This window comes from Pipistrellus hanaki (genome assembly GCF_964339955.1).
Source record: "Pipistrellus hanaki genome assembly, chromosome: 2".
Lineage (NCBI taxonomy): Eukaryota > Metazoa > Chordata > Mammalia > Chiroptera > Vespertilionidae > Pipistrellus > Pipistrellus hanaki.
The window spans coordinates 105757700-105778446 of NC_140504.1; the positions used below are offsets into that span (position 1 = coordinate 105757700).

The 20747-nt window shown below is 38.7% G+C and overlaps 1 protein-coding gene across 5 annotated transcripts in view; it reads left to right on the top strand.

Moving 5' to 3' along the window:
• GK5 (glycerol kinase 5) overlaps positions 1 to 20747 on the top strand; it is a 180352-nt gene that overhangs the window by 95957 nt on the left and 63648 nt on the right. For all 5 annotated transcript variants that reach the window (XM_084872468.1, XM_084872472.1, XM_084872471.1 and 2 more), the window contains 6 exons: positions 2029 to 2104; positions 2646 to 2707; positions 2792 to 2865; positions 4321 to 4381; positions 5738 to 5864; positions 7752 to 7856. In XM_084872468.1, coding sequence (XP_084728594.1) covers positions 2029 to 2104; positions 2646 to 2707; positions 2792 to 2865; positions 4321 to 4381; positions 5738 to 5864; positions 7752 to 7856 — 505 coding nt within the window. The remainder of the gene's footprint in view (positions 1 to 2028; positions 2105 to 2645; positions 2708 to 2791; positions 2866 to 4320; positions 4382 to 5737; positions 5865 to 7751; positions 7857 to 20747) is intronic.

The following is a 20747-nucleotide window of genomic DNA, read 5'->3' on the forward strand; positions in this document are numbered from 1 at the left end:
ATGGACAAATGAACTTACTATCAGCCAGGTATTATATTTCTCACTGAAATACAGATTAATCTTTGTCTAATTTGGAACTAATTTTCGAATTATAACTTCTGAATTTAACAAAAGTTTGAATGTAATATCATTTTAAGCCCTCCATATTTAAGTGATAGAACACTTGGATGGATGGAGTCTTCAAAATACTTGTTACAAATAACCTACAAATGACCTCTTTTTCTGGACTTCATTTTCATTTTATTGATTCTACTGTTAAAATATAATTCATCTTAAATGTCTTCATTTGACATTCTTTTTTATCTCAGTTATTTATTTAGCAAGCATTTCTTTAAGCATCTGCTGTATTCCAGAAAACCCTCCTAGTTGTTAGGGTTTTAAATATGAATGCTCTTAAAGAGCATAGGGTCGAATAAGGAAGTAATGAGGCTGGGAAATAATGGCTGTATAGAAGCTATCTTATCTCTAGGGTGCTGGGTGAACAAAGCTAGGAAATGTTAGTCTTGATGGAAAAGTAAGAGTTGGAGAGGTGACATATTATGATTTAGGGAATTATTTTTCAGAATGTTAATAATATTCTAACGAATTCCAGATGGTCTCGGAGTTGTTTTCTGACAATATACCAACCAGATCTGAAATATCATGGCTGGCATGTACACATAAGGAACTATCTGGCATTGAAATTGGGATGCAAAAGAACTGTTGGCCCAGAAAGGAACTCACTACAGACTGACTCATTTGCCTCTCAGCATAACCATTATGGCTTGTAGCAGTTTAGGTTCTTACAAAGGTATTTCTTGGATCACATGATCCCACACATCTAGAGGAAATAATGAACAACACAAACAGACCCAGAGAAAGAGAACCAGCGATTAGACTCTCAAACCTCAGAGGGAAATAAGGGGGAATAGGGGTAAGGGGAAGAGATCAACCAAAGGACTTGTGTACATACATATGGGCCTAGCCAGTGGCCATGGACAACGGGGAGGGGGGGGGAGATGGCGGGGGGCATATCTAGGGAGGGGTTTGGGATGGGAATGGGGGAATAAGGACAATTATGTGAGACCATATCAATAAATCAATCAATCAATAAATAAATAATATTCTAATGAGCATTTCAGTTTCTCTACTAGCTAGTTGATACTTTTGTTTCCTTTGGCATGCTTTACGCTAAGGATTGGCAAGTATTTTTTGTAAAATGCCAGATAATAAAATTTGACGTTTTTAAAACCACTAGTTTCTGTCACAAGTACTGTGCCATTTTAGTGCCAGAGCAACAATATAATTCATAAACAAGTTAGCATGACGTGTTCCACTAAAGCTTTAATATGCACATTGGAATTAGAATTTCATACACTACTTTTCATGTGTCACAAAATATAATTCTTTTTTAACCAATCAATTTAAACACCATTCTTAACTTGCTGTACAGAAAAAGCAAGGGGTTGGATTTTATCTGTGAGCCATTGTGTGCATCTCCTGTTTTAGGCTATTTATAGTTAGAGATATTTATATGTCCAACTTAAAAAAATGTATATACTTTTCTTCACTAAAGTAACACATGCTTGGTTTAAAACTAAAGGGTTTCATACCCTATAGCAGTGGTTCTCAACCTTTCTAATGCCGCAACCCTTTAATACAGTTCATGTTGTGGTGACCCCCAACCATAAAATTATTTCCATTGCTACTTCATAACTGTAATTTTGCTACTGTTATGAATCTAAGACCATCGGGAAAGACAGATATTTACATTACGATTCATAACAGTAGCAAAATTACAGTTATGAAGTAGCAACGGAAATAATTTTATGGTTGGGGGTCACCACAACATGAACTGTATTAAAGGGTTGCAGCATTAGAAAGGTTGAGAACCACTGCCCTATAGTAATTGCTTAGAACTGTTAGAAATTGTTTCTATATATTAATTTTTATCATAAATGGGATTGCATTATATTTATTGTTTGGCACTTAATCATGCACTTAATAATTTGGCTTTTAAAAATTGATTTGTGCTATTCTGCTTTCAAGGTACAAAACGCAATTGAAGAAGAAAGTTGCTGCTTTGGGACTATTGATACCTGGTTGTTACATAAGCTCACAAAAGGTAAAGATGATCTGGTAAATCTATCACAAGTAGCTGAAATTTGACTAATAGAAATTATTTACCTAAAAATAGTAGAAGTTACTATTTTTTCCCTTCCTATAGCCCAGGCATGTTGCCTTTTGGTTCCCTACTAACTACATGTTATAGTAAAGCTAGATTAATTTCAGATTTGTTGGAAGAGGATGGGAATTTTAAAACTGATTAAACCTCAAATATATGACTTAATTTTAAGACCACTAAAATTTGGGTTTAGTATCAAATCTCCCATTTTGCAACTGAGTATAACTATGGGCAATCACATTGTAGCTTTGCACCCCCTTCCTCACCTTTAAACTGGGGGTCATAACATGACAGTGTGTGTGAAAGTACTTTTGTAAATTATGGAAGTTCATAAAGATTAAGTGGGAATTGCTTTGGAGACTTTTCATGGAAATACACATTTTGGAATGAATTTTCAGGTCAAAAAATGGTCTAGATTATAAACTAGAGATAGATATTTACACTACCTGATAATAAAAGATTATTTCCAATGTAAATTTAGGTTCTGAATTTGCCACGGATTTTTCAAATGCGAGTACCACTGGACTTTTTGATCCATATGAGGTAAAGGGTTTTTTCCCTCCTTCGTGAATCATCACTTTTTGTGTAATTTAATTTGGATTCTGATTATATATTTTTTATGTTCAGATGTGTTGGAGCAGCTTCATTACTTCTCTGCTTTCAATACCACTCTCTCTCCTGCCTCCTGTGAGGGATACTAGGTAATAATGAACATTGAACTTAGAAACCAGCAAAATAGTCCTTGAATTCATTTTTCCTGGTGAGGAAAAAGCATTTGATTTAAAACTGAAAAGTATTTGGTTTACATGTTTGGGGTACTTTGTGAACATGTTATACTAGAGGCATGGTGCACAGATTCATGCACTAGTGGGGTCCCTCAGCCTGGCCTGCGGGGATCAGGCCAAAACTGTCTCTCTGACATCCCCTGAGAGGTCCTGGATTGTGAGAGGACACAGGCCAGGCCAAGGGACCCCACCGGTGCACGATCAGGATGGGAGAGGGGCTGTGGAAGGTTCTCCAGGATGTGTCCCGCCTGTCTCACCCAGTCCCAATTGGCTGGACCTCAACAGCAAGCTAACCAACTGGTCAGAGCGTCTGCCCCCTGGTGGTCAGTGTGCATCATAGCCACTGGTCAAATGGTTGGACACTTAGCATATTAGGCTTTTATTATATAGGAGCAGAGGCCTGGTGCATGAAATTTATGCATGGGAGGGGTGGTCCCTCAGCCTGGCCTGTACCCTCTTCAATCCAGGACTCCTCAAGGGATGTCTGACTGTGGGATTGGGCCTAAACTGGCAGTCAGACATCCTTCTTGCAATCTGTGACTGCTGGCTTCTAACCACTCAGCTGCATGCCTGCCTAATCGCCCCTAACCACTCTACCTGCTGCCCTGGTTGCCCCTAACTGCTCGCCCTGCTGGCCTAGTCACTCCTAACTCCCCTCCCCTGCTGGCCTGGTTTCCCCTAACTGCCCTCTCCTGCTGGGCTGATCACCCCTAACTGCGCTTCTGCTGGCCTGATCTCCCTAACTGCTCTCCCCTGCCACCCTGATCTCCCTAACTGCTCTCCCCTGCCAGCCTGATCTCCCTAACTGCTCTTCCCTGCCAGCCTGATTGCCCCTAACTGCTCTCCCCTGCTGGCCTGATCATCCCTAACCACCTCTGTCTCAGCCCCCACTACTGTGGCTTTGTCCAAAAGGAAGTCTGGTCTAATTAGCATATTACCCTTTTATTAGTATAGACTAGAGGTCTGGTGCTTAGGGAGTGGGGGGCAGTCCCTGAGCCCGGCCTGTACCCTCTCGCAATCTGGGACACCTCAGGGGATGTACAACTGCTGGTCTAGGCCTGATCCGGATTGGACCTAGACCGACGGTCAGACATTTCTCTCGCAATCTGGGACCGCTCGCCCCTAATAGCTCACCTGCCTGCCTGCTTGCCCCTAACTGCTTGCCTGCCTGCCTGCTCAGTGAGCATCATAGTGACCAGTCAGTCCACTGGAACAGTTGCTTAGACTTTTATATATAGATAGATAGATAGATAGATAGATAGATAGATAGATAGATAACATTTTGGCCTATGCTAAAAAAAAAAATTTCCTAAATTTCAAAATTAACATTGCTAGAATTATATCTTATTTTAAAATCAATTTTATTTGAAGCTTCAATTTTGGATCAGTGGATGAAGAGATATTTGGTGTGCCTATACCAATAATGGCCTTGGTAAGTCGAAAATTTGAGGTTTTCTTCTTGTATAGTATAAAGTAAATGAATATTATATGAATAGTTGGGATTAGATATAAGATTAAAAAAAAGGTCCTTGCAGATTAAAATTAAAGCATCTTTTTTTATTTTCTTTATACCTTGGATATAATCAAAAGTATTTTCTGTTCTGAAAAGAGGACTTCACAGCCTTTTCTAATTTCTCTATATATTGTTTTTTAGGAAACTTAAAATATTTAAAAATTATTATATTCTGAATAATACTGGTTTATATTTGATATTCTGATATATAAGAATAATAATAGGGCCAATGCTTAATTTGAATATAAATTAAGCATTGGCCCTATTATTATTCTTGTATATACAATTCTTGTATATACAATTATTCATTGTATTGAATATAATACAATGTAACCAAAAAAATGATATGGCACTTAAAGAAGTTGTATTTACATTTTATAAGTCCTTAGCCAGCCTCTGCCAGTAGAGAAACTTGTGGAAGAATGAAAAATTAGCTGTACTGGTGTTTGGAGGTTCTTTCTTGATTCTACTTTCTATCTGGAAGAGTGATTCATAACTTGGAGAATCCCAAAGATTTACCACCTGATTGAGAGGTTGTGTATATCTTGCCTTTGATTTCCTGTAATAGCTTAAGCAGGAAGTATAGACCATGTCCCTAGATGGACAGTCAACATGGTAGGTAGAAGAAACATATGAGGGAAGGGGAACTTAATGCCCAACTTATAAATTCTTTTTCATTTAGAGATGATCAGTCTTACTCAATCTAGGGGTAGGCTCAGCTATGGCTGGAAAAACTATAGATTAGTAAGAAAGTGTTCTTCAGATTAATTTTGCTGTATATGTATCTACATTTAACTATATTAACAGAATGTTGTACTTCTTTAAATTAAAAATGTATTGTCGGAAGATGTATGGTATTGAGTTATATATATTTCTAGTTAAGCATACACCTGTCACTTTTACTAAAAGAAAGGTGCGAGGTCAATTATTTTGACTGAGTGAAACTGCTTGTAAAATGTAAACAAAATATCTTGGGGGTTTTTCCTGCACAGTTTTTATTCTGACTTTTATTTCTAAGGTTATTCCTATAATACTTAAAACTCATGAAGTAGATTGCTGAGTAAAAATTGCTAAGGCGCATTAGTTCTCCATACAGTGTTAATTCTATTCCTAGCCTATAGTTATTGCTCCCTGTTTTCTCCAAACATTTTTTTTTTCAAGGAAAAGGAAAAAAGAGAAGATGCTGAACCATGAGAATACATTCAGTGAGCCAGTGGGATGCAGTGAAATGGGCCACAGCTAGGGTTCCAAGGTCTCTGTTTGAATTTTTGGCAGGTGGCTGACCAACAGGCAGCCATGTTTGGAGAGTGCTGCTTCCAGACAGGAGACGTGAAGCTGACCATGGGGACTGGGACATTTCTGGACATCAACACTGGAAGTTACCCTCAACAGAATGTTGGAGGTAAATATTTAGAATTTATCCTATTGATTGATTAAATATCACTTTTTTGCGCCAGGACCGTTTGGCTCAATGGATAGAGTGTCAGCCTGAGGATTGAAAGGTCCTGGGTTCGATTCCGGTCAAGGGCATCTACCTTGGTTTCGGGCAAATGCCCAGTAGGGGGTGTGCAAGAGGCAGCTGATCGATGATTCTCATCGATGTTTCTAGCTCTCTATCCCTCTATCTTCCTCTCTGTGAAAAATCAAAAAAATATATTTAAAACACACACACACACAAAATAAATACCACTTTTTGCAAATTTAACTTTATGATAGTATTTTCTCATTTTATATTATCTAACATACTTTAAGTTATTATTCTTAGAGACAGTTAATCCCCATTTTTCTTTATCTTTACATTGAAAGCATGAAAAATGAGAGAGATTTTATAGAAAAATTCAGATGGATTAAGGTATTTTGGTTAGCTTTCTAAAAGTTTATCTATAACACGTGTCTAACGCATCTTTCTAAACCTCTAAAGTATTGTTTATGTATAAGAAATTATTTTTATTCTTGTGAATTTTTTGAGGTGCTTGTTCTCAACTAGTGATCCCTGCATATTAATGGCAATTACTAGGAATTTTTCTCCCTAATGGGAAAAATCTTGGGATGTATAAATCAAGAAATTTCAGTTGTGTAACTATACCCAGAAAGGCTGAGGGCTTTTAGTCTGACCTCTGGTCCCCTAACATGGTTACTAAGAGGTGGATTTAAAAATATTTTTCCTACCTTCCATTTCTCACTAAATCTGTTCCTTTCCCCCTAACTTGGAAAATAGAAGCTATAAAATGTTTATCATTGCATGAGGTTGTTTTACCTTAGGAGGGTTGTTTAGAAACCACAGATAAATGCAATAGATAAGACAGTTCTTAAGCTAACCAATCCTATAAAATAAAAGCCTAATATGCAAAGTGTCTGGTTGTGTGTTCAGCCAATTAAAGCATAATATGCTAATGATATGCTAAAGCCACACAAACACTCACTATAATGTGCACTGACCACCAAGGGGCAAACACTGACTTGTAGGTTAGCTTGCGTCTGGGGTCTGGCCAATTAGGACTGAGCGAGATGGGCCAGACATGCCTTGGAACCCTCCCATGTCCCCTCCCCTGCTGGCCAACCTCTCATGTCCCTCCCTGGCCTCAGTCATGCACTGGTGGAGTCCCTCCGAGGGACCCTACTGGTGCATGAATTCATGCACTGGGCCTTTAGTTTCTAATAACCTTTTGTTTCTCAATTCAAATATTATTTCTGTGTTTCCAGAGACATTATTGTACAAAGCTAATAAAAGCTAATATTTATAATGTGCCAGGCATTATGCTAAGTTCTCTTTCTGTATTAACTCAGCTTACTCTCACAAGAGCTCTCTGAGGTATACCATTTTAGTTGAGGAAACTGATACTAAGAGTTAGAAACTCTTTATATATATATTATTCATTTCAGAAATTGAGAAAGAGAGAGAGGGAGGGAGGGAGGGAGGGAGGGAGGGAGATAGAAAGAGAGAGAGAGAGAGAGAGAGAGAGAGAGAGAGAGAGAGAGAGAGAGAGAGAAACATCAATGATGAGAGAGAATCCCCACAGGGGATTGAGCCAACAGCCCAGATATGTGCCCTTGACCAGAATCGAACCTGTGTCTGCAGGCTGACATTCTATCCACTGACCCAAACTGGCCAGGGCAGTTAGAAATTTTCAAGACCACAGCTAGTAAAGAAGAAAAGATGGGGATTTGACCCCAGGCATTCTGACTTCAGAGCCACTTTGATAGTTTTTTAGTTAATCAAAATTTTTAATTATAGATGTCTGCAATGAATTATCTATTTACAATATGAATTACATTGTTTGTTTTTAAGGTTTTTATCCATTGATTGGGTGGAAGATTGGACAAGAGGTTGTATGCTTAGCTGAAAGCAATGCAGGAGACACTGGTACTGCCATAAAATGGGCTCAGCAATTAGGTAAGTCATCCTTTACATAGATTTCACAGGCCCGACTTAAAGAAGTTAATGCCACACGATCGCAGATCAGTAGGAAATGATGGATTATTCAAGTGAAACATAAAGTAAAATGACATGTGCTAGAAGAAAATATAGGATGTTATTTTTATGCTATTAGGATGGTGAAAGGCTAGGTGTTAAGGCTAGGTGCCATAAAGATAATAATAAATTCATGCATATAAAATGTTAGAATGTGTAGGGAAAGAATTGCCATAAAGGAAAGCTAAAAGACATATTGGTGAGAACAATTTGTAGCATATGTCAGAAAAGTTAATAAAGATGATAAAAAATGACAAATTAAATGATTAAAAATGTTAAAGTTCAATGATAAAAGAAATACACATTTTAAAAATTGTGTCACATTTCATTATCAGAGATTAATTAGTTTGATATGCTCAGCATTGGTGGGAATGTAGAGACAATAATACTCTAGTTTCCATTGGGATGAATGTTAATTAGTATGGCCTTGCCAGGCTAGTGTGGCTCAGTGGTGGAGTGTCAACCTATGAACCAGGAGATCATGGTTTGATTCCCCAATAAGGGCACATGCCTGGTTTTCAGGCTCAATCTCCAGTAGGGGGCATGCAGGAAACAGCCCATCAATGATTCTTTCATCATTGATGTTTCTATAATATCTCTCTCTTCCTCTCCCTTCCTCTCTGAAATCATTAAAAACACATTTTAAAAAAATTACTATGGCCTTTCTGGAGGACCATCAGACAGTATAATTGAATATAGACCCTTTACCCACAGTTTGATTTTTTGTTTTCTTTCTTTTTTAAAAAAATATATTTTATTGATTATATTACAGAGAGGACAGGAGAGGGATAGAGAGCTAGAGACATTGATGAGAGATACATCGATCAGCTGCCTCCTGCACACCCCCTACTGGGGATCTGCCCACAACCAAGGTACATGCCCTTGACCGGAATCGAATCTGGGACCCTTCAGTCCGCAGGCTGAAGCTCTATCCACTGAGCCAAACCGGTTAGGGCTGATTTTTTGTTTTCCACAGAAATAATAAGACAAGTGTGCAAAGATACATGCATACATGGGTGGGTGTTTAATGCAGCAATTGGAAATAAGTTCCTATCCTAGGTAATATGCAAATGGTCGTTATGTTGTGACAGTAACAACAGATCAGCAGGAGGGCAGGGCAGTGAGAGTTACCAGCGGCAGAGAGCTACAGTGCAGCAGAGGGCAGGGTGGCCAGCTGAGATAAGTGGCAGCCACAAGGTCACTAGTCTAATAATAAAGTACTAGATAAGTAAATATCAGTATATCGATATAATAGAACATTGTATACTCAAACATAACAGTATAGTTGCATATCTTATTGAAATGGAATATTATCTATTATTCTGCAAAGAGGAGATGAAGCAGTTGCCTGTGTAAATATTTTTTTGTTTATTTAAAAACTAGCTTTATTGAAATATAATTCACATACCATATAACTCACCTATTTAAAGTATACATTCAATTTTTTTTAGTATTTTTATAGCTTTGTGCAACTGTTACCACAATCTCATTTGAGAACATTTTGTTCCCCCTAAAATAAACCCCAGTGTCCATTAGTAGTGATACCCTGTCCCATCTCCCATTCCTAAGTTACCATTAAGCTACTTTATGTCTCTGTAGATTTGCCTGTTTTGGACATTTCATAGGGTTAGAATCATCCTATATATTAAAGATATAATATGCAAATAGTTGTTATGCCGTAAAGCATAATGACTGACCATGTAACAATCGGATCACGGATCAGCAGGAGGGTGAGGCAGCAAGCTACAAGCGGTTGGCAGAGAGCTATAGAAGGGGACAGGGCAGCAAGCTATGGGGCAGTGGGGGGCGAGGGAGCTACAGAAGGGCAGGGCAACAGGTTCAGAGCTACATGAGGGTGGCAGGGAATTACTGGCTACAAGAGGTGGAGAGCTGCAGGAGGGGGCAGGGCAGCAAGCTATGAAATGGGGGGAAGAGGGGTCTGAGGGAGCTATAGGAGGGCAGGGCAGCAAGCTGTGAGGGGGGTCTGGGGGGGAAGAGAGGAGGTGCTACAGGAGGGCGGGCAGTGGGTAGAGAGCTACTGGTGAGCTACTGGTGGACGGATTCGTGCGCAGGGCTACTAGTATAACATAAGGTCTTTGTAACTGGTTCTTTCAGCCCAGTCTTTTCAAGGGTCACCCATGTTGCAGCATGTGTCAATTCTTCATTTCTTTTTATTGCTGAATAATATTCCATTGTGTGGATGGGCCATAATTTATTTATCAGTTGATGGACATTTGGGTTGTTTCCTCCTTCTGGCCACCATGAATATTGAACTGCCTACGTATATATAACATAACCATATTTCATGCATAAGGTGTGAAATGTTATATACCAAAGTATTAGTGATGATTATCTCTGATAATTAAATTTTAGAGCAAGTACTGACTCTCTACTTTGCTCTTTTCAACTAAGCTGATATGTTTAAAGACAAAAATAATTCTTTTGGAAGAAAACATATACTCTAGGAGGGAAATACCAATCCATTTATTCATTTCTTCCTTTTTTTTTTCTTTTCTATTTGTCTATAAGCCTTCACCAACATCATAAATATAAGTTTACTTATTAATAAAAAATATTTATTTCAGAGCTTTTTATTACTTAACTCTTCTCCTTAAATGTACTTCTTATAATTTTTTGGACATATATCTTTAGATAACTTCAGATTATAGAAACTATAGGTTACATATGTCTTCTTTTTTAGTTATACCTTTTAATTTTATTTCTTTCCAGAATAAGCACAATAATTTCACATTCGTCATTAAGAAAAAATCATTATCAAGTTGCATATGACATCATGTGCATGTGTCATTGGGAATAATTTCACTGCCCATCGAGGTTGAGGGTCATTCATTGTGATTCTCAAATAATGAGTACTCTTTTCTGGGAGATGGAGCTAAAATGCCTTGACTTATCAAAGTGATGTGACTTCTGGTAGAGACATGGTGCCCTCCTGAAGGCTAATCCAATCTCTGCAGGAAAACAGAACTGTTGTCTGATTGGAGAGAGAGAGAATTCAGAGTTGAATTATTTGCTTTAAAATTTCAATGATTGGCATAGCTAAACATTATTGGTATGTGAAATATGGTAGCAACCGTACTTTGGTAAAAACTGCTGTTTGAATTTTAACCCTTTTGTCTGGCTCCTGCATCTGATTAAACACAGGATATTTACCTCAGCTTCCAGGTGGAAATATGGAGGCTAAGGCAATTTTCCCTTGCCTGGGACCAGGACCACAGGAGATTGATTCCCACTGATTCAGTAGCTTCAGGGATAGAAACTGTAGATAACCTTTACAGTTGATTAACTCTTCGAGCTGTTCCCAGTCTTTAGAATTTAGTTGTTAGGATTTAGAATTTATAACAAAGGAAAATTCTTGTGGTTTAGGCCTTTAAAAGGACTGCCTGCGTGTGGTGCTCTTGTGGCCGTCCTGGCCAGTTTTTCAACAAATCCTTGCCTGCTTTTTTTAATCAATCATCAGCCTCCAGTGGTCTTATTTTGAACCCAGGGTTTGACCCCACAACAGTATGCATCTGTCTGAAATACAAAAATCCAACATTTACTTGAATATATCTCTTTCTAGTCTGAACATTCATTTTAATAGGTATATCGACAAACATAACTACATTACATTCAGGAGAAACATAGGATGTAAGAACTTGAATAACCCTGTCATTTCCTTGAAGACATGCAGTTTGAACCTTCATATCCTTGTATGACATGCTGAGCTTGTTCCACTCTGAGTGTGACTTTCTTCAGTGTCTTTCTGGGTAGTACAATTCAGGCTCATGCGTAGATGCTGTTTTACACTAGAAAAATATTATTTTCTTAATCCTTTTTACACAGGCCAGTTGTCTCTCATCTTTTTCCCCCCTTTAGGCTCCTCTGTTAACTGCCACATTTGGTTTCCTACATGTTCATCTTTTCTCTTTAATTTGGTCCATTTCTGTTTCTCGTCACTCTTTGTTCTGTTTTGCTGTCACAATCTTATAAATATTTTTATGTCTGAAACCATACATGCTAGGATACCAGTGAAGAAGACAAATACTGCTGACCTCATGGAGGGTACAGTTTAGCAAGAAGCACACATATTAAATGAACAATTGGAAAAAAAATAAACCCAAACAAAAACTATTAGTGTTAAATACCAGGAAGGACAAGTAGTTATCGAGTCAGTGATGTCTTTTTAAAGAAAAGACTTTTTCTAATTGGAGAATCAGAATATTTCTTTCTTTTTCATTTTTTCCCTTTTGTTTAGTTAATTGGTGTAACACTAGTTGACAAAATTATGCAGGTTTCAGATACACAAGTCTACAACATATCATCTGTACACTGTATTGTTCATTCACCACCCCAAGTCAAGTCTCCATCTGTCACCATTTATCCCCTGTACCCTCCTCTACCTCCTCTTCCCCCTAGCAGTGACCACACTGTTCTCCATGACCATGAGGTGTTTTTTTTTGTTGTTATTGTTGTTCAATGCCTACACCTTTCCACCCAGCTTCACCCCATGCCAACAGCTGTCAGCCTACTCTCTGTCTCTGAGTCTCTCTGTTTTGCTTTTTAGTTTATTTTATTCATTAGAGTCCACATATGAGTGAATATATAAGGTACTTGTTTTTCCACAATCTCATTTGCTCACTGGCTTCTTTCACTTAGCATAATGCTCTCCAGGTTCATCAATGCTGTTGCAAAGGTAAGATTTTTTACAGCCAAGTAATATTCCATTGTGTAATGTATCATAATTTTATATATATATATATATATATATATATATATATATATATATATATATATATATATATATATATATTTAGTTATAACTCCTACCAGGGATTGAGCCCAAACCTGGGTCTCTGGGTCTGTGCCCTAAACAGGAATCAAACTGTGACCTCCTGATTTATAGATTGATATTCAACCACTGAGCAACACTGGCTGAGCTGCCACAACTTTTTTGTTCACTCATCTACTCATGGACACTTGCATTGCTTCCAAATCTTGGCTGTTGTAAATAACATTGCAATGAACACATGGGTGCATATATTCTTTTGAATTAGTGTTTTGGGTTTCTTCAAGTAAATTTCCACAGTGGAATGTTGGGTCAAAAAGCAGTTCCAGTGTTAATTTTTTGAGGTAACTCTAACTCCACACTGCTTTCCACAATGGCTAAACTAGTCTGCATGCCCACAGTGCACAAGGGCTCCCTTTTCTCCACGTCTTTGCCTGCACTTGTTGTTTGTTGATTTATTGATGATAACCATTCTGACAGGTGTGAGGTGGTATCTCATGGTGGTGTTAATCTGCATTTCACTGATAATTAGTGACATTGAGCATTTTTTCTTATGTCTGTTGGCCATCTCTATGTCCTCTTTAGAGAAGTGTCTATTCAGGTCCCTTGCCCGTTTTTTAAAATTGGATTGTTAGTGAAAGGGCAGAGCGTCATTAGTCATCATGTCTGGTCCTGATATCAAAGGTGGCATTGCCCTGCCTGTCCTTGCTGCTTTTCTGGGCTTGGATCTGAAACACAACTGAGGCCTAGATGTTATCTCTAGGGCACAATGCTTAAGGAATTGGTTGTGCAAAGGCTTGTATGTGAGTTGTATTAGACTATTCTCCTTCCCCCTTGTTCCTCCTTATAAGGGGATCTACCACATGACTAGTGATATGCTAGGGCCATGGTCGGCAAACTGCGGCTCGCGAGCCACATGCAACTCTTTGGTCCTTTGAGTGTGGCTCTTACACAAAATACCATGGCCTGGGCGAGTCTATTTTGAAGAAGTGGTGTTAGAAGACATTGAAGTTTAAAAAATTTGACTCTCAAAAGAAATTTCAATCATTGTACTGTCGATATTTGGCTCTGTTGATTAATGAGTTTGCCGACTGTGCTAGGGGAATAAAGGTTAGGGGAGGGTCCGAATGGCATGACCAGAGATATGAAAAGTTGGGGGGTCTAAACTGCATGACCAGCAATATGCTAGGGCAGGAAAGGTCATCCTGAGGGTGAGGTTCCACCTTACAATTATCCATTGCCAGGCACCCTGGGCTTTCTGCCCTGGTGACATTCTGTACCAGGCCTATCATTCTTACTTTGCTCAGGTCTATATAACTCCTATCATATCACTACTAGAAGCCCAGTACATGAAATTTGTGCATGGTGAGGTGTGTCCCTCAGTCCAGCCTGCACCCTCTCCAATCTGGGACCCCTCAAGGAATGTCCGACTGCCCGTTTAGGCCTGGTGGGATCGGGCCTAAATGGGCAGTCGGACATCCCTCTCACCATTCAGGACTGCTGGCTCCCAACCACTCACCTGACTGCCTGCCAAATTGGCCCTAACCACTTCTGCCTGCCAGCCTGATCACCCCCTAACCACTCCCCTGCCAGCCTTATCGACACCTAACTGCTCCTTACCAGCCTGGTTGCCCCTAACTGCCCTCTCCTGCAGGCCTGGTTCCCCCCCAACAGCCAACCATTCCTGGCCCAGTCACCCCTAACTGCCCACCCCTGTCAGCCTGGTCATCCCCAACTACCCTCCCCTGCAGGCCTGGTCACCCCTAACTGTCCTTCTCTGCATGCCTGGTCACCCCCAACTGCTCTCCCCTGCTGGCCCAGTCACCCTTAACTTGCCTGTCTTGCCAGCCTGGTCGCCCCTAACTGCCCTCCCCTGATAGCCCAATTGCCCCTAAATGCCCTCCCCTGCTGGTCTGGTTGCCCCCAACTTCCCTCCCCTGCTGACCATCTTGTGGTGGCCATCTTGTGCCCACATGGGGGTGGCCATCTTGTGTGTTGGAGTGATAGTCAACTTGCATATTACCTCTTTATTATAGAGGATTACCATGGATACCTGTTCCAATGACACTTATGGGATGCAGCACATTACCCATTGTATTAGGACTTCCCACCTTGAATTGCTTTATACTGGTTTTTTTGTCTTCCTAGACAATTACTGAGCTTGCCCTTCTTCCAGTTCAAAGATTAAGTAGGACAAGTTAAAACCATTTGTTATCTTTTAAGGCTTCCCTCTTCTTCCAAAACCTTTGGCAATACAGCTGGACCTTACCTTAAGTAATCTATATATCATAAAATACACAACTGATTAAATCAATAAATAGAATTTATGATTGTAAAAAAAAAAATTGATTGTTAGTATTTTTTGGTGTTGAGTTTTGTAAATTCTTTATAAATTTTGGATATTAACCCCTTATCAAATGTATTGGTGAATACGTTCTTCTCTCCAGTGGGTTTTTATTTCATTTTATTGATGGTTTCCTTTGCTGTGAAAAACTTGGTTTAATGTAATCCCAGTTGTTTATTTTTTCTTTTGTTTCCCTTGCCTGAGGAGATTTATCAGAAAAAAATATTGCTACAAGAAATGTCCAAGATTTTACTGCCTATGTTTTCTTTTAGGATTTTTGTGGTTTCACAACTTACATTTAAGTCTTTTATCTGTTTTTTGAATTATTCTTGTGTATGGTGTAATTTTGGTGGTCTAGTTTCATTTTTTTGCCTCTCCAAGTTTCCCAACACCATTTAGCCCATTGTACGTTTTTTAACCTTCTTTGTAAAATATTATTTGATTATAGAGTAATGGGTCAATTTCTCAGCTCTCTATTCTGTTCCATTGACCTGTATGTCTATTTTTATGCCAGCACCATGCTGTTTTGATTACTATAGCCTTGTAGTATAGTTTGATATCAGGTAGAGATATTCCTTGAACTTTATTCTTCTTTCTCAATATTGCTGTGTCTATTCTGGGTCTTTTGTGGTTCAATATAGGTTTTTGGAATATTTGTTCTAATTCTGTGAAATATGCCTTTGGTATTTTAATAGGGATTGCATTGAATCCGTAGTTTGCTTTGGGTAGTATGGATATTTTAATAATGTTAATTCTTTCTATCTATGAACACAGTATATGCTTCTGCTTATTTTTTATCTTCTTTAATTTCCTTCTTTAATGTCTTACAATTTTCTGAAAATGGGTCTTTTATATTTTTAGTTAAATTTATTCCACAACTTGTTGTTGTTGTTTTTTACACAATTGTAAATGGGATTGTTTTCCTAGTTTACCTTTCTGATAGTTTATTATTGGTGTAAAAAAATGAAATAGATAATATGAATGTTTATTTATTTATTTATTTATTTAAATATATTTTATTGATTTTTTTTTTACTGAGAGGAAAGGAGAGGGATAGAGAGCTAGAAAGATCGATGACAGAGAAACATCGACCAGCTGCCTCCTGCACATCTCCCACCGGGGATGTGTCTGCAACCAAGGTACATGCCCTTGACCAGAATCAAACCTGGGACCTTCCAGTCTGCAGGCCAACGCTCTATCCACTGAGCCAAACATTTCAGCTCTGAATGTTTATTTTGTATCCTGCTACTTTACTGAATGCATTTATCAGTTATAGTAGATTTTTGGTAGAATCTTGAGTGTTCTCTATTTACAGTATAATGTCATCTGCAAATAATGACAGTTTCACTTCTTCATTTCCAATTTGGTTGACTTTTATTTCTTCTAATTGATTGCTGTGCTTATAACTTCCAGTACTATGTTGAATAAGAGTGATGAAAGTGGACATTCCTGTCTTATTTCTGATCTTAAGGAAAATATTTGTAGTTTTTGCTCATTGAGTATGATGTTGACTGTGGGTTTATCATATATGGCCCTTATTACTTTAAGGTATGTTTTCTCTATTACCACTTTGCTTAAAGTTTTTATAAGTGGGTGCTGGATTTTTTATCAAATGCCTTTTCTGCATCTATCAATATGATCTTGTGTTTTTTATCCTTCATTTCTTCATGTGGTGTATTCCATTTATTGACCTGCAGATATTGTACAAACCTTGCATACCCGAATTAATCCCACCTGGTAATAGTATATAAACTTTTTAATGTATTGCAGAATCCTATTTGCTAATATTTTGTTTGACATTTTATCATTTATGTTTATTAGGAATATTGGCCTATAATTTCCTTTCTTTGTAGTGTCTTTATCTGGTTTTAGAATGAACATAATGCTGACCTTGTAAATGAGCTTGGGAATCTTCACTCTTCTTGAAATTTTTTTGAAAAGTTAGAGAAGGATAGTATTAGTTCTTCCTTGAATGTTTAGTAAAATTCACCATGAAGCCATTCAGTCCAGGGCTTTTGTTTGTTGGAAGTTTTTTGATTACTGCTTCACTTTCACTAGTTGTAATCTGACTATTCAAATTCTCTGATTCAGTTTTGTAGTATTGTTGTTTCTAGGATTTTATCCATTTTGTCCAGATTGTCAAATTTATTACTTTTTCTCTTTGATTTCATTTATTTGTATCTGATCTCTTTTTTTCTTGAGTCTGGTTAAATATTTGCCAATCTATTTTCTTTTTAATTTAATTTAATTTAATTTTTTGTCTCTCTTTTTTTCCTTTTTTTATTAAGGTATTATATTTGTATATATCTTACCAATGTCTGCCCACTCCCCACTCCCACACATGCCCTCATCTCCCAGAGTTTTGCATCCATTGGTTATGATTATCTGTGTGCATACAAGTCCTTCGGTTTGATCTCTTATCTCTGCTCCCCGCCCCCTCCCTCCCCCCCCCCACACACACTTCCTAACCTTCCCTCTGTAATTTGACAGTCTGTTTGATGCTTTACTGTCTCTATATCTACCTTTTGGTTCATCAGTTTATAATGTTCTTTATTATCCATAAATGAGTGAGATCATGTGGAATTTTTCTTTCATTGAACCACTTATTTCACTTACCATAATGTTCTCCAATTCCATCCAGGTTGCTGCAAATGATAAGAATTCCATTTTTTATGGCAGTATAGTATTCCATTGTGTAGATGTATCATAGTTTTCTGATCCAATCATCTGCTGACTGGCACCTAAGCTGTTTCCAAATCTTAACTATTGTAAATAGTACTGCTATTAACATAGGGGTGCATATATCCTTTCTGATTGGTGTTTCTAGTTTCTTAGGATATATTCCTAGGAGTGGGATTATTGGGTCAAATGGGAGTTCTATTTTCAGTTTTTTGAGGAAACTCCATACCATTCTCCACAGTGGCTGCACCAGTCTGCATTCCAATCAGCAGTACACAAGGGTTCCTTTTTCTCCGCATCCTCCCCAGCATTTGTCCTTTGTTGATTTGTTGATGATAGCCATTCTGACAAGTGTGAGATAGTGCCGCATTGTCGTTTTGATTTGCATCTCTCAGATAATTAGTGACTTTGAGCATGTTTTCATATGTCTCTTTGCTGTCCTTCTGTCTTGTTTCTATTTAGTTCCCTTGCCCATTTTTTTTTATTGGATCATTTATCTTCCTTTTATTAAGTTATATAAGCTGCCTGTAGATGTTGGAGATTAAACCTTTTCAGTGATAACATTTGCAAATATGTTCTCCCATACAGTGGGCTTTCTTGTTGTTTTATTAATGGTTTCTTTTGCTATGCAAAAGCTTTTATTTTGATGTAGTTCCCATTTGTTTATTTTCTTTTTAGCTTCCATTGACCTAGGAGCAGTATCAGTGAAGAAGTTCTTTCAACATATGAGATTTTGCTGCATGAGGATTTTGCTGCATGAGTATTTCTCTAGTATTTTTATGGTTTCCATCGTATATTTAAGTCCTTTATCCATTTTGAGTTTATTTTTATGTATGGTGTAAGTTAGTGGTCTAGTTTCATTTTTTTGCATGTACTTGTCCAATTTTCCCAACACCATTTATTGAAGAGACTATCTTGACTCCATTGTATGTTCATGCCTCCTTTGTCAAATATTAATTGAGCATAGTGGTTTGGGTCAATATCTGGATTCTCCATTCTATTTCATTGATCTATATGTCTGTTCTTGTATCAGTACCATGCTGTTTTGAGAACAGTGGCTTTGTAATACAGCTTGAAATCTGATATTGAGATCCCTCCTACTTTATTCTTCTTTCTCAGGATTGATGTGGCTATTTGGGGTCTTTTTTTATTCCGGATGAATTTTTGGAGAGTTCTTTCTGTCTGTGAAATATGCCATTGGTATTTTAATGGGGAGTGCATTAAATCTATAGATTGCTTTGGGTAGTATGGACCTGTTATGCCCAGATTTTGAAATACCCAAGGACCACCAGGGAGCCAACTCCAATGCAAAAGCAAAGAGTCTTTATAGGCCGGCCAGGTGAGTGAGTGACTAGCTGGGTAACTGCTCTGCCATTCTCCACGCAGGAAGCCAGAGAGCAGCCGCACCCTTTGTGTAGGACCACTTTTAAGCCCATTAACCACATCCTGTTTTTGCAGAACAAGTAACCAAAAACAAAACATTTTTTTCCAAGCAACAACAGAGTCATGCCATTGACGACCATGTTGTTCACAGGGTGATCTTGTTCTTCAGAAAGCTGACAGTGATCTATGAAAAAAGGCCTACGTGCTGGGAAGGGGCCATGAGACTGTATCTCAAGGCCTGGCCTGGTGTCAGCACTGACAACTCTATCTGGGCATAGTCTATGGCCTCTCTGGAAGCATGCTCAAAAATTCCCACTCTCCAACATTCCCCACTGATTTTATGTACATGAGTCAAATCATTGACTCTTTTGGTCATTGTTGGCAAGGGAGTTATATTGACCTATGAGGACTATAAGCTTGATAGAATTAATTCTCTGAAGAATAAAGTCATTGGGCCTGTTTACAAGATACGGGCCCACAATGAGGGCCAGGAATGATCTTTAGAGGGTCCAAAGAGTCCTGGACTCCCTATTTTGTCTGGGCTGTCTTAAGCCAGGTGTGATGAAGCCACGTCGGGATCCTGTCGACCTTGAATGCTGTGAGGGTGATCCTTTCCAGGTAGGAGTCAGTCCTTAGGTGGCAGATTTCTTTACCCAAACAGAGTCACCAGGGTGGAAGGATGGACTGGATTAGACCTGTTTTCTAGGTAGACTGTAAAGCCTGTAAGAACTTGAGTACAGATTGGTTATGGATTTCAGCTTTTCTAGACTGGATTTCTGTGTAAGCTGGTGAGGTGGGTAGGTCAGGTCACTAGAATCTGTAGAAGCCCCACTGGTTTTAGGGAAGTTCCTGGGCTGTTTTATCTGCAGCCTTATTCCTTCTTGCTTCTGGGGAGTCCCCTTGTCTCACATAGGTAGAGATGGGAAGACTTAACTACATCTGGTAGTGCTAGTTGGCCTATCGTCCTTGTTCTGCTCATATTTATCTAACTGCCTGATATATTACCTCAAGGATCCTAGCTCTGAATTCTTTTAGGGAAAATGGACGTCGTTAGGCTCTTCTAGCCAATTCCTGCTAAGATGGGTCAGAAGTTTCTCTCAGAGCCAAGAGATCCTTGCTGTCTGTCAGAGGGACAATGAGGCCTGGGCACAGAAGGAGGTGGGCTTGTGACCTGGCATAGACAAACTGTAACAAATGGTCTGGTGGAAGGGAAAGAAAACCTTTTAGTTTTAACAACTTGTATTGAAATAGAATTTTTCTCCTTAAAATTACCCCCATGTTTTTCAAAAGAGCCAAATTAAGACTAATTTATCGATTGTATTTAATTTGCTCTGATTGTTTGCATAAGCATAACAAGAATGGTAACTGACTACCTTTGCGGAATTTCATGATTGAATCTTAATGTGCCCCGTAGGGCCAGGATGCTTAGCCATCCAGCTGTAGTCAGGCCTGCCTGTAGTATCTGCTGAGTTAGATGAAGTCCTCACCTGTAGTGGCTCTACCCGGGCCCACGCCCTAGGCTTCAGTAGCCCTCCTACTCATCGCGGCTCAGAGTTGCATGAGGGTCTTGCAGGGATGCAGAGGCGCCTTTATTTTTTCTCTTCTACTCTGACCAACTGCC